General features: G+C 41.7%; 1 protein-coding gene across 3 annotated transcripts in view; it reads left to right on the top strand.

Moving 5' to 3' along the window:
• Positions 1–12,972, top strand: part of HTR4 (5-hydroxytryptamine receptor 4) — a 730,224-nt gene that overhangs the window by 441,054 nt on the left and 276,198 nt on the right. For all 3 annotated transcript variants that reach the window (XM_082253259.1, XM_082253258.1, XM_082253260.1), the window contains one exon: positions 8,435–8,560. In XM_082253259.1, coding sequence (XP_082109385.1) covers positions 8,435–8,560 — 126 coding nt within the window. The remainder of the gene's footprint in view (positions 1–8,434; positions 8,561–12,972) is intronic.

Genomic DNA, 12,972 nt, shown 5'->3' with positions numbered 1-12,972 from the left:
AATTAATATTTTTTTAAATATATTTTAGATATATTGTACATATATTGTACATATAGTAAAGTTATAAATAATGTTATCAGTTTGTGTTAATGCCATCTTAGCCTCTGTTTGATCTGCAGTTGCCTTTGTGCTGCACATGTGCTCATCAAAGAAACCAGGCATTTGATGGCTTGACTGTTCGGTTGAGAGCCTTGGTCTTGAGAAACAACAAAGGCATAGTCCACCCTTCCCAGAAAGTTGCTTATACAGATAAGGGACATCTGTAGATGTAAACAAGCTGTGCAACTTTGACCAAAGCCAAATAATGTCCTTGCTATAGGCGTAAGCCATTTACATACCTCATGAGGCCTGACTAGAAAACTTCTAGGACATTGCTAAGAGACACTTATGCCCCGTACACACGCATCGATTATTGGCCGGGAATTTTCGACCAACGTCCGATCGGCCGATTTTCGGCTTGTTAGTACGATGCTTTCGACAACCGACTACGACTTTTCGGCCGAATAAAATCTAGTGTGCAGGCTATAAAATTTTTGTTGGCCTTCAACACAACGGCCGATTTTCCATTAGTCAGTACAGATTTCGGCAGACAAAAATCTGATGAGCAAGACTGGTCATGCTCAGAGAAGAAAAAACACACGGAAAGTAAACCAGCACATGACATCACTTCTGAAGTTGGTTTTTGTTGGCCGTGTGCAGTCTAGAGCACATTTCAACCAACATAACAACACTGGACAAAAGTCGGCCGATCGGTCGGCCGATAATCGTTGCGTGTGTACGAGGCTTTAGCTGTTACTTTTCACCATCACAGGAGTGAGCTCTTTCTCTGATTTAAGCCCCTTGTGTGCATTATCTCTCCCCTGATGCAGTAGCTTTGAGCTCAGAATTTGAGAGCTCACTCCTGTGATGGTGAAGGTGAACAGTTTGGTGTCTTTTAGCAATGTCCTTAGCAATGTCCTGGGACCTTTTTATTCAGGCTTCAGGAGGTAGGTAAATCGGCTACACCGATAGCAAGAGCAGTATTCAACTATGGTGGAAACTGCCCAGCTTGTTTTCATTTACAGAAGCACCTTGTCTGCATAGGCAGTTTTTTTTTTTGTTAAAAAAAGTGAACTAACCCTTTAGGCTCCGTTCACATGTCAGCGTATGGATCGCGGGCAGAACCGCCACGGTTCCGCCTGCGATCCGGAGATTATTGCAAATCGCGGGACGCCTGTGCGTTGCCCGTTGATTTGCAATAGCCCCCCAAACGCTGAGCGATGTTGCCGCGATTTCCGCCTGCCGAATCGCGGTAACATCGCGCAAAAAAAATTGCAGGACGCAATACGCTCCAAAGAAGCTCTTGTACTTTTTTGGGCATAATGCGTCCCACGATTTTTTTTGCGCGATGTTACCGCGATTCGGCAGGCGGAAATCGCGGCAACATCGCTCAGCGTTTGGGGGGCTATTGCAAATCAACGGGCAACGCACAGGCGTCCCGCGATTTGCAATAATCTCCGGATCGCGGGCGGAACCGCGGCGGTTCTGCCCGCGATCCATACGCTAACATGTGAACGGAGCCTTAAAGTGGAACTAAACACATTTTTTGTATTTTTTAAATTGTATTTATTTTTACAAAATAAACATTAAAATATATGACCATATGACATATTTCTACAGTATATACCGTTACTATTATCTCCCCCCCCCCTCCTTCCTTACCCTTCCTAGTGCCCCCTACTATTCCCCCATCTTCTCCTTTCAGTCCCCATTCTCTTCCCTATTCCTTTTTTTCTCCGCACATATTTCCACATATTTACTCATTTTCTTAAAAACTCGAATTTTCCCAAATTTCCCAAATCGAATTTTCCCAAATTTCGGAGAATCTCTTAATTCTATCTTCCTCACTACTACATACTGTAGATATTCCTTATTATATATGTATTCAATTATTTTAAACCATTCCTTGACTGTCTTTCTGAATCTAACCATTTTTTGGGAATTATACCTTTTGCAGCATTTAACGTATATGGTAGTACTGTACACCTATATTGTTTTATTTGTATTATGGAATAGACCAGTGCCATCTTAAGAGCATTATAGGCCCCCATGCGATGCAGTGCACTTGGGCCCCGCCTACACAATCACCCACGTAAATAAAAATGCAAATTATCGATAAGGCTATATTTATTGGTACAGAAGTGCCAGGCTAATGACAGATTCCTAGTTGGGTGGCTGGGTCCGGTGAACACACATGGACGGGAGTCAGACTTGACTGTCCTGTGTGTGCCTGTTCCCATGGAGACGGACAGGCATTCCTGCAGTTGTGGGCTCCCCCTCCACGGCCCAAGTGGCCTGACAGCAGCGCAGGGCCGACAGGTGCTTACCACCTGCTAAGTTCAGCGGCAGGATACCCACACGGGAATTGGGCCTAATGCTTGGCTGTGGCTGGGTCGCTGGGCAGGTGGGGCCCCCGGGCAACTGCCCAGCGTACCCATCCAGTAAGATGGCCCTGGAATAGACATCTCCATGGTTCGTCAGTAATCTCTATACCTGTAGTTTCTTTTATATATTGTTCTACTTCCTGACAATAGTTTGATTTAACTGTTTCCCAAAACAGTTGCATTCAAGGCATGCCCTAAATAACTCTCATAGTTGCTTGTGTTCTCAACCCAACTGTCCAGCGATCAAATGGCTGGTGGCAAAACTGATCACACGTGCAGCACCATTGCAACTGCAGATCAAGCAGAGACTAAGATGGTAGCTTCCTTGGTTGTAAAAGATAAGAGGGTTTAATTTAGAATCATTGCACTCCCTGTGTAGCCACATCAGTAATTACGTTAGGTAAAAACTGTGATTATAATTCAAAAGATACTGTATACTCACTACAATCACATTATATGCTCCATTTATTTGAAAGGCAGAAAGAACTAAAAGCAATATAAATGTTTTATGACACCAATCCTTTTTATTGTGTTAACTGGCCATTTATTACAGTGATTAAAATTGTGGTATTGCATTTCAATTAATCTGCGGGGGTTACATAATGCCATTAATCCTAAATAAATCGAATAACATTAGGCAATCATATATAATGTTCATTGCGAGGAAACACATTCTCCGCATTCATTTTCTATTTATTTGATTTCAGAATCCTTTTCACAGGAATAAATAAGCTTACCATTGCATGCTGGTTAAACACTATTAACCTCCATGATTCTTGCCTTTAATAGCAAAACAAACATGTCAGCCATTTCGCTCCAGAGTGATCTAAGCTGAAATCTGTTCTGGATAAAAGGCACTCATGTGGAAAGAAAACAGGATAGCCAGCGTGGATTCTAAGTAGGCAGGGGGTTCCCTAGGTACGCAGATCATCACAAATACAGTACAGGGAAGCAATCATTCTAAGACACTATTTCCTATGTGACAGACATTAAAAAGAATGCACAATACTTTGACATGCTGTGGGATTTGTTAGTTATTTCTACAGATATTAGAAGCCAATGTATTTCAGTGGTCCTGCAGACTTGGCAGAGTGATTCAATCTATTGAAGCATTTTAGATGTCTTTAAACAAAAATGGCAACTTCCCCCATTTATAACTAGCTTTAAAAACTGGCTAATAATTTGCTTTAAAACAGATGTATGTTTAATATCTTTTAACTGCTTAAATTTGGATATTTTACCTTTGCAGTGGGACCCCAACAGGCAAAGGGGCTTATTCAAACATTGCACAAAATTTTGGGACAAATTGTACCTGTAGCAAATACAAATTAGGGTTTCTGCTGTTCTCTATGAATCACAGTTGTATTAGCAGTGGAAGTAATGATTTTAAAGCAGGAGAGGTTATTGAAAATACTTTGGGATGTATTGATAAAAAAAAGGTTGCATAGCAATTCAATAAATTGCACATACATTTGTTCCACTAATGGGGTAAAACATTTATGTTATTAGGCTATTTACTGTGCTGTTCCAATATTTTTTTATTGATCTGAAAACAGAAAGAACAGCATTTGGCCACTAGATGGAGAAAAGTATCATGAGAATATGCTATGATACTTAGCGCCATCTAATGACCAAATGTGATATTTGCAATTTTTAATGAGTCCCTTTGCTTTATATGGGGCTCCTTTGCAAAGGCATAATCTGCAAAGGTAAGGTATCCAAATCTATGCAGCTACAGTAAAAGAGAAACATTGTAATAATATGCTATTTTATGTTCTTTCATTTTATCATTACAATTTTACATTGAACAAAGACATATTTTTAACGCAAATTGTTAAACAAATGTTAATAGGTGCTGTTATATTGTAAGGAACATAACCACAGTAAAGATTTGCAATGAAAACCCTGAAAGAAGAACATGAGCATGTAGTTGGGCAGAAATTATGGGCATTTATTTGTGGCTCAGTCTGTTCTTCTGCAACACGGCTTTTTAAATCAATGTATCTGGTATCTTGCAGACCTGAATTAGAAGAATCCAGTTTACAAGCACTAAAGTTTTAAAAAGACTTAACGTTGACAGTAACATAGTGCATTGAATAGGAAGTTTCCCTGATGCATAGCAAGATTTGTAATCTGCAGCAGCCATATGCACATTTTTACATTGCGATAATAACTTATTTTTGAGTACAGCTGTCTGCTACTGTATCACTTTGTAAGCAAATACATAGTCAGGTTTTATTTACAGCCATAGGCCAGTGCCTAGGACAGGTTACATGCTTACATACAGTGCCTTGCAAAAGTATTCGGCCCCCTTGACCTTTGCGACCTTTTGCCACATTTCAGGCTTCAAACATAAAGATATAAAACTGTAATTTTTTGTGAAGAATCAACAACAAGTGGGACACAATCATGAAGTGGAACGACATTTATTGGATATTTCGAACTTTTTTAACAAATAAAAAACTGAAAAATTGGGCGTGCAAAATGATTCAGCCCCCTTAAGTTAATACTTTGTAGCGCCACCTTTTGCTGCGATTACAGCTGTAAGTCACTTGGTGTATGTCTTTATCAGTTTTGCACATCGAGAGACTGAAATTTTTGCCCATTCCCCCTTGCAAAACAGCTCGAGCTCAGTAAGGTTGGATGGAGAGCGTTTGTGAACATCAGTTTTCAGTTCTTTCCACAGATTCTCGATTGGATTCAGGTTTGGACTTTGACTTGGCCATTCTAACACCTGGATATGTTTATTTGTGAACCATTCCATTGTAGATTTTGCTTTATGTTTTGGACCATTGTCTTGTTGGAAGACAAATCTCTGTCCCAGTATCAGGTCTTTTGCAGACTCTATCAGGTTTTCTTCCAGAATGGTCCTGTATTTGGCTCCATCCATCTTCCCATCAATTTTAACCATCTTCCCTGTCCCTGCTGAAGAAAAGCAGGTCCAAACCATGATGCTGCCACCACCATGTTTGACAGTGGGGATGGTGTGTTCCAGGTGATGAGCTGTGTTGCTTTTACACAAACATAACGTTTTGCATTGTTGCCAAAAAGTTTGATTTTGGTTTCACCTGACCAGAGCACCTTCTTCCACATGTTTGGTGTGTCTCCCAGGTGGCTTGTGGCAAACTTTATATGACGCTTTTTATGGATATCTTTAAGAAATGGCTTTCTTCTTGCCACTCTTCCATAAAGGCCAGATTTGTGCAGTATACGACTGATTGTTGTCCTATGGACAGAGTCTCCCACCTCAGCTGTAGATCTCTGCAGTTCATCCAGAGTGATCATGGGCCTCTTGGCTGCATCTCTGATCAGTCTTCTCCTTGTATGAGCTGAAAGTTTAGAGGGACGGCCAGGTCTTCGTAGATTTGCAGTGGTCTGATACTCCTTCCATTTCAATATTATCGCACAGTGCTCCTTGGGATGTTTAAAGCTTGGGAAATCCGGCTTTAAACTTCTCCACAACAGTATATTGGACCTGCCTGGTGTGTTCCTTGTTCTTCATGATGCTCTCTGCACTTTAAACAGACCTCTGAGACTATCACAGTGCAGGTGCATTTATACGGAGACTTTATTACACACAGGTGGATTCTATTTATCATCATTAGTCATTTAGGTCAACATTGGATCATTCAGAGATCCTCACTGAACTTCTGGAGAGAGTTTGCCGCACTAAAAGTAAAGGGGCTGAATAATTTTGCCCCCCCCCCCCAATTTTTCAGTTTTTTATTTGTTAACAAAGTTTGAAATATCCAATACATTTCATTCCACTTCATGATTGTGTCCCACTTGTTGTTGATTCTTCACAAAAAATTACAGTTTTATATCTTTATGTTTGAAGCCTGAAATGTGGCAAAAGGTCGCAAAGTTCAAGGGGGCCGAATATATTCGCAAGGCACTGTATAGGAGTTGAGGTTAAATGAAGACAATGGTCCATCCAGTTCAAACTGTGTGGGTGTGTATGGACGTATTAATTTCCCATACCCCTGAATGTTTTGATCTTTGAGATGTACGTCCAGGAGTCTTTTAAAAGTATTCCCCGCAGTTACCACCATTTGTGATAGAGAGTTCCACAATCTTATAGCGCTTACTGTAAAAAAAAAAACCTGCGTAGCCTTAGGTAAAATCGCTACTCCTCTAATCGGATTGTATGTCCTCGTGTCCTCTTACATTCCTTGCGACTGAATAGTTTTTTTCTATGCTGAGATCACCATTGAGGTATTTGTAATATTTGTAAAAAGGGTAAAGAGGGCAGCACCAAGCCTTGAAATTCACTAGATGGGCTTATCCATTGGTCTGTTCTATTAGTAAAGCAAACTTTTCCATAGACAAATATGGGGGCTTCCATTGCAAAGCCCCTTCTGAAGATGCTGTGTTCTGGCCAGTACACTCGCCGGCTGGGCCTACTTTGAGTATGAATATCTGTGCAAAGAAAAATCAGACATCCCTATTTACATATCCACATGCATATCCAAGGGGCATATAGTTTTGAAGCAGGTGCATAAATTAGCACTGGCAGAATGGGATGAAGTAAAAGAAGCCTCCCTCTCTTTCTCTAGAATTTGCTTTTGCTAAAATATTTGCATGATTAAAGGCAAAGTAGAAGCAAAGCTTTTTTTGGCCCTACTTCTATGGATAACAGGAGTACAGTTTGTTCTGCACTTCTGTGACCCATTTTCGGGCTAAGGCCCGCTGTCGGCTGACGTCACTCAGTGGGTCCAGGCACTGGATTGATCCCGACTTTACAGTCAGAATCCACTCAGGAGCCTGGACTAGCAGCTCACTCAGCCTCACAGCAAGCCACTGAGAACCCAAGCCAGCACCCCACCCCCCCTCCCTCCCCCTCACACGCCTCTCCACAGCCCAGCGCTCCAGTGAGTGACTGACAGTCATGGCTCTCTGCTCTGAGCAGAGGGGAGAACTGAGTAAAACTTTCATGAATGCATTAAAGGGACCCTGGCATGGCAGCAACTTAAAAAATGCAGATAAAAACACACATAAAAATTAAGTATTTTAAATGCTTTCTTGTAGCGTTTCCCTTTTTTTTTCCCTTTCCATAAAGGTTATTTTTAATTGACTTGCAATATACCTCTAAAATATGCTATCAAATGTGATTACATAAGTAAGAGTCAAATCCCTAGCACGTCCATTTCCATCCTTAAATGTCAAAGCTCTCTGTTCTTCTAGTGGTGTCTAATCACTGTCTGTACTGCCCCCCCCCCCTACCCTTCTACATAACCCTTTGTGTAGCAGCATAGGGAGGAGTGAAGGGGGATACTATAGAGTGTCACTTAAGTGACAGTTTTAAGTCTGTTGGGGCTGCTGATATCACATCCAAGGTGATGACCAGTAGCACTGTCAGGATTTTTGAATGTCTATACTATGGAGACTTTTATAAGTAAATAACAAGCAAAATATACAAAGCATGATAACAATCTTATGGGAAGATTATTTTAGAAGTAAACAGCAAAATTATTTCATATACAGAATCAGTAAGAGGCTGGCCATACACTGTTGTACAAAGCTTAAAGTGGTTCTAAAGGCAGAAGGTTTTTTTTATCTTAATGCATTCTGTGTGTAGCAGCCACCCCAGCACCCCCTAATACTTACCTGAGTCCCACCTCGATCCAGCGATTTTGCATGAGAGCCTCGACTGTCCAGGACTCTCCCTCCTGATTGGCTGAGACACAGCAGTGGGTGCCATTGGCTCCCAATGCTTTCAATCAAAGTCAATGAGCCAATGAGGAGAGAGAGGGGGCGGGTTGAGCCATGGCTCCATGTCTGAATGGACACACAGAGCAGCTGCTTGGCTCCGGAGTCCTTGCAGTGGGGGCACCCAGCAGGAGAGAGGGACAGGATCACCAGCGAGGGACCCGAGTAGAGGAATTGGGCTACTGTGTGCATAACCACTGTACAAAGCAGGTAAGTATTGTATGTTGTTTTCATACAAAAAAAAAGAAAACAAGACTTTAATATCACTTTAACTATTAATTGATCCTCTGTTGCTTTGGCAGGCCACATGAGGGATTCGGTGTGGGGGAGAAGATAGTTCTCATCACCTTCATCTCAACAGTAATTCTGATGACCACTCTGGGTAACCTTCTAGTGATGGTGGCAGTATGCCGGGATAGGCAACTGAGGTGAGTCATGAAACTTCTTGATCTTTAACATATTTATGGTGATAAAAATATTGCTACAGAATAAAGGTAATGCATTTTTTACATAGTGTAAAGGTCAAGTCTACCAAAAAGCTAATATTTCAGTTTTGGGGTTGTAAATTAAATCATCCACTAGCATCAATTCATGAGAATTTAACATTTTCACCCTCCCACTTTGTTGGACTCCAAGATACTAAAAAGTAACTGGTGTTGGAATAACTTTTTGATAAATACCATTTTACATACCAGGAAAGTAAGTGATTGTTTCAGTTACAATTTCATTACATGACAGAGTTTTAGATGACTAAGAACACAACTTGTGATTAGAACTTTTTATCCACCTAAATCTAACAATGTCTCCCTACTTGTGCTTAATACTCCAGAAAACTGTGAATAATCCATGTTCATTTTTATTGGTGACCATTTAAACTTGTATTATACTTTTTTTAGCTTTTTTTAAATTAACTTGTACATTTGTAGAATTCTGTTTTGTTCTGGAGACAATTGACTACTGTCCGTGATACTTTTTTTATTTGCACTAACATACAATTTTTCAGGACAAGCTTTCGGGGTATGTCCCCTTCATCAAGATCCAAGCAGTACTGATTCACAAAATGTTTAGCAGAATGGTAAAAAAACACACAATCTCTAAGCCAAAGGAAAAAAAGAGAAAACGAAACAAACATAAACAAAATTAACTGGCAATGGTAATAAAACTAGCATAGTTAGTGAGATAAGACAGAGGGAGAGCTGAAGACATGGGGGAAGGTGGGGGGGGGGATAGTCACAGAAGGGGTAGTAAAACTGTAGGATAATGAGTAAGGAAACCCATATCTAAATTTAAGCCGTTATTTTTTGTGTCAAAAAGAAGTATCATTCTGAAGAAGAGGCGCTGCCTCGAAACACGTAAGCCTATACAGCGTAGGGGGGCGATCCAATCCCGATCTCGATGCTGATGATTTTTATACTTTGTTTGATGTGCTTTTTATCAAGAACTCGTTTGTGAGTATTTTTATTCTATTACTTTTAATAAACCTGCTTAAAGGATAATGCACTAGGCCAGTGCGCCCTTGTGTTTGTTTGTCGTTTTTAGAGTTCCCAGACCACCCTGGTCTTGTGAAGGGGCTGCAATGCTAAAGCATTCCAAGATTGCCTTGTCAATAGTTCTCGACATCTGCAAGTCTGTAGCCAAGTTGGGTAGAGGATTGCATCACTCAGAGCGCAGGGGACAGGTGTTTTGCACCAACAGTTTATTGTCTAGAATGTTGGAGAATCCTCTAAAATTAGTGGGTGGAGATTAGGTGGAGCTGCCTTCAATATTTATGGAGCCTCAGCCAATTCAGATAGGCTGGCAGGGGGCTGAGGCCACTCCATAAATAGACACGGGCCATGCCAGCAGGGGCAGTCAGGTGGAAGATGGACCCCCTAGTCTATGGGGGGGGGGTGTGCCCTGCTTTGGGCCGGGGCTCGGGTGCTGGAAGGTTCCTTCTACACCACACTCCGGAGGAGGCTTCCTGGAGGCACGGAAACAAGAGAGGACAGAGTGAGTAGCAACACTGTTGGGGACTAACAAGGGGGGGGGGAGACTGCCACATGTAGCCAGTCTCCCTGAAGACAGTAGTGTACTTAAGTCTTCATCCTTCCCTAAGAGATCTCCTGAGAGTCAGCTGGGTGGGCTGGAGAAGAGTCAGTCTAGAGGACTGGTGAGGAGAATTACCCTGGAGGGCTAGTGAAAGGGGCAGCTGCAGCCAGGTGGATTGGCAGTGTCTAAAGAGGTGGTGCTGGGATCAGTGACACCGAAGAGAAGTGACAAGCTGTTTCACTAAATTTTTGCTGCACAACATGTGGCAGCGAGTTTCTGCCTGTATAGGGCTATTGCTATAAATCTGACTGGGAGCCTGTCAGATTACTCTACAGTGATTCAGCTGAAACAAGCAAGTGTGTACAGAAAGCAAGTGAAGGAGACTGTATATAGATTGTATATAGGAAGATGTTTCCGAAGTTGTTGTTGAAGTTTTGCTGAAGTCAAGTGGGCATCCCATAACCTCCTATGCTATCCAACTCTACAGAGATTCAGTTGAAACAAGCAAGTGTGTGCAGAAAGCAAATGAAGGAGACTGTGTATAGATTGTATATAGGAAGATGTCCCTGAAGTTGTTGTTGAAGTTTTGCTGAAGTCAAGTAGGCATCCTATAACCTCCTACCCTATCCAACTCTACAGCGGTTCAGCTGAAACAAGCAAGTGTGTGCAGAAAGCAAGTGAAGGAGACTGTATATAGATTGTATATAGGAAGATGTCCCTGAAGTTGTTGTTGAAGTTTTGCTGAAGTCAAGTGGGTATCCCATAACCTCCTACCCTATCCAAGATATTACCCCCAATAAATACAGTAACCAAAGTCACAGACTGTTCTCCGACTCTGGAGTGAAAATTTGGTGTGCATGGCTGTGCAGGAGTAGGGGGATCCCTGTTCATTTGCGGATCCTACGTGGGATGCACTACATAAGTCTTCTGCACTTGTGAACCCTTGGTTTCCTCCAGAGGTTGTTAGGGTTTCCTTGAGCTGTAGCCATTTGACCTGCCATTTGATGCTGTCTGCAAAGTTCCAGGGGCAATGTCACTTGATAATGTCAGCAGCATGACACCAATGATCCTTTTTGGCTATCTGAAACGGGGACATTCTGACTACAATATCGACTGCTGATTAATTGGTTTTAGTAGGGATTCTCAGAAACCTGAAAATTAATTTAAGAGGGGAAAGAGCCTGAGAAAGGCTGATTTAGACACTTCTTGCAGAAGTAGTTTAACCTTCGCATGAGAAAAAAAGCAAAGCCTTTGTCTGTATTGCCCTACAACTGCGTGCTAAATTCTTAGTGCAGAAATTACCAGCCTGGAACTGAAGGTATACAGAGCCATACTTCTTCCCTATGAAAAGCCAATTTTCATCTGTGGCTATCTAGGTTTTTGACAGAAATAGCTAAAGGGTGTTCTGTACAATAGATCGTTTCTTATCACTGTGACTTAGACAACTAGCCAGGCTTGGCTGAGATCATCCTAAACAGTAGAGCATTAAAAAAGCTGAAGATGTATCTTTTCTTTAAGTTTCCTGAACCACAAAGCGCCTTCTCCTCCGTAGAGAACCAACCACTAATTAAAGCCAATAAAAGTGCTGTCATATTCCTAGAGTCTCATTAAACAGGGACTCGACCCTGTCTGTAATTTTAGATAAATATATCATGGAAATTAGGCTGTTGCTGCTTGTTCTTTCAGCTAATTCTTCTAAGTTTGTCACCTGTCAGGATTCGAGGAATGAACATAATGAATCTGTGATCTCTTAAGAGAGCAAAGAAAAAGCTCAAATGTTTATTGTTACAGATGTTACGAAAGTTTAATGCAATGAACTAGACTATTAATCATTAATAATAAAAGCTGAAGACTGCATCTGTTGAAGAAAAAGTTTGTAACGCTAAAGGCTGACATATAAAACATAATTTAATCTAGTTATGCAATGCATTCAATAAAATATACGTCTGTGATGGTTTTCATTTATCCAGGTCATGGTATAGCTAACAGTAGTTAATCACATTCATCTGGACTTGTTTTAAAATGTTGAACATGTTTCACCTTTCATCCAAGTGGTTTTTGTGGTCTGGACTAAGGAAGGAAGATTGGCAAAATCTGTATAGATGAATGTGATGAACTATTACTGGCTAAAATTATATATGTTTTTACAAATAACTAGTATCATAGGGTACAGAGAAAAACTGAGAACTTTAGAGGCAAACACACCAACTAGTCCTTATATGTTAGGGACAGTTTCCAATGAGCAAAGGAAAGTGTGCCGCATTACATATGCTTATGGTGAAAGGTGTAGATTTATGGGATAAATAGATAATAAGAGTAATACTTTGTTTATCGTACATCACGGGATACAGAGCCATATTCATTACATATTGGTTATAGGCCACCTTCAGGTGAATGGTCACTGGCAACCAATCAGACAGGAAGTCCCCCTATATAACCCCTCCTATACAGGAAGTACTTCAGTTTTTTCGCCAGTGTCTTAACCACTTGCCGACCGCCGCACGACTATCTACGTCGGCGGTCAGCCCCTCACAGGCAAACTGACGTAGGTCTACGTCGCTTGCTTGTGAGGGTCTAGGGAGCGAGCGCGCGCCCCCGGAGGCGCGCTCCCGCGTGGTCACGGACCCCCCCGCGCGTGTGACCGGCGGACCCGATGTCCGCCGGTCACTCTGCGATCGGCGGGGGAGAGGGAGAAAGTCAGGCGGCTTGTGTAAACAAGCTGCCTGTCATTCTCCCCTGTGTATGAATGAGGATCATACGGTTCTACTATGTAGAACCGTTGATCACCGTTCATACAGCTGAAGCCACAGCC

The sequence above is a fragment of the Pelophylax lessonae genome (assembly GCF_965119305.1).
Source record: "Pelophylax lessonae genome assembly, chromosome: 4".
Classification (NCBI taxonomy): domain Eukaryota; kingdom Metazoa; phylum Chordata; class Amphibia; order Anura; family Ranidae; genus Pelophylax; species Pelophylax lessonae.
Note: the sequence above shows the minus strand (reverse complement) of the source record. Positions and strands in the feature narration are given on the sequence as shown.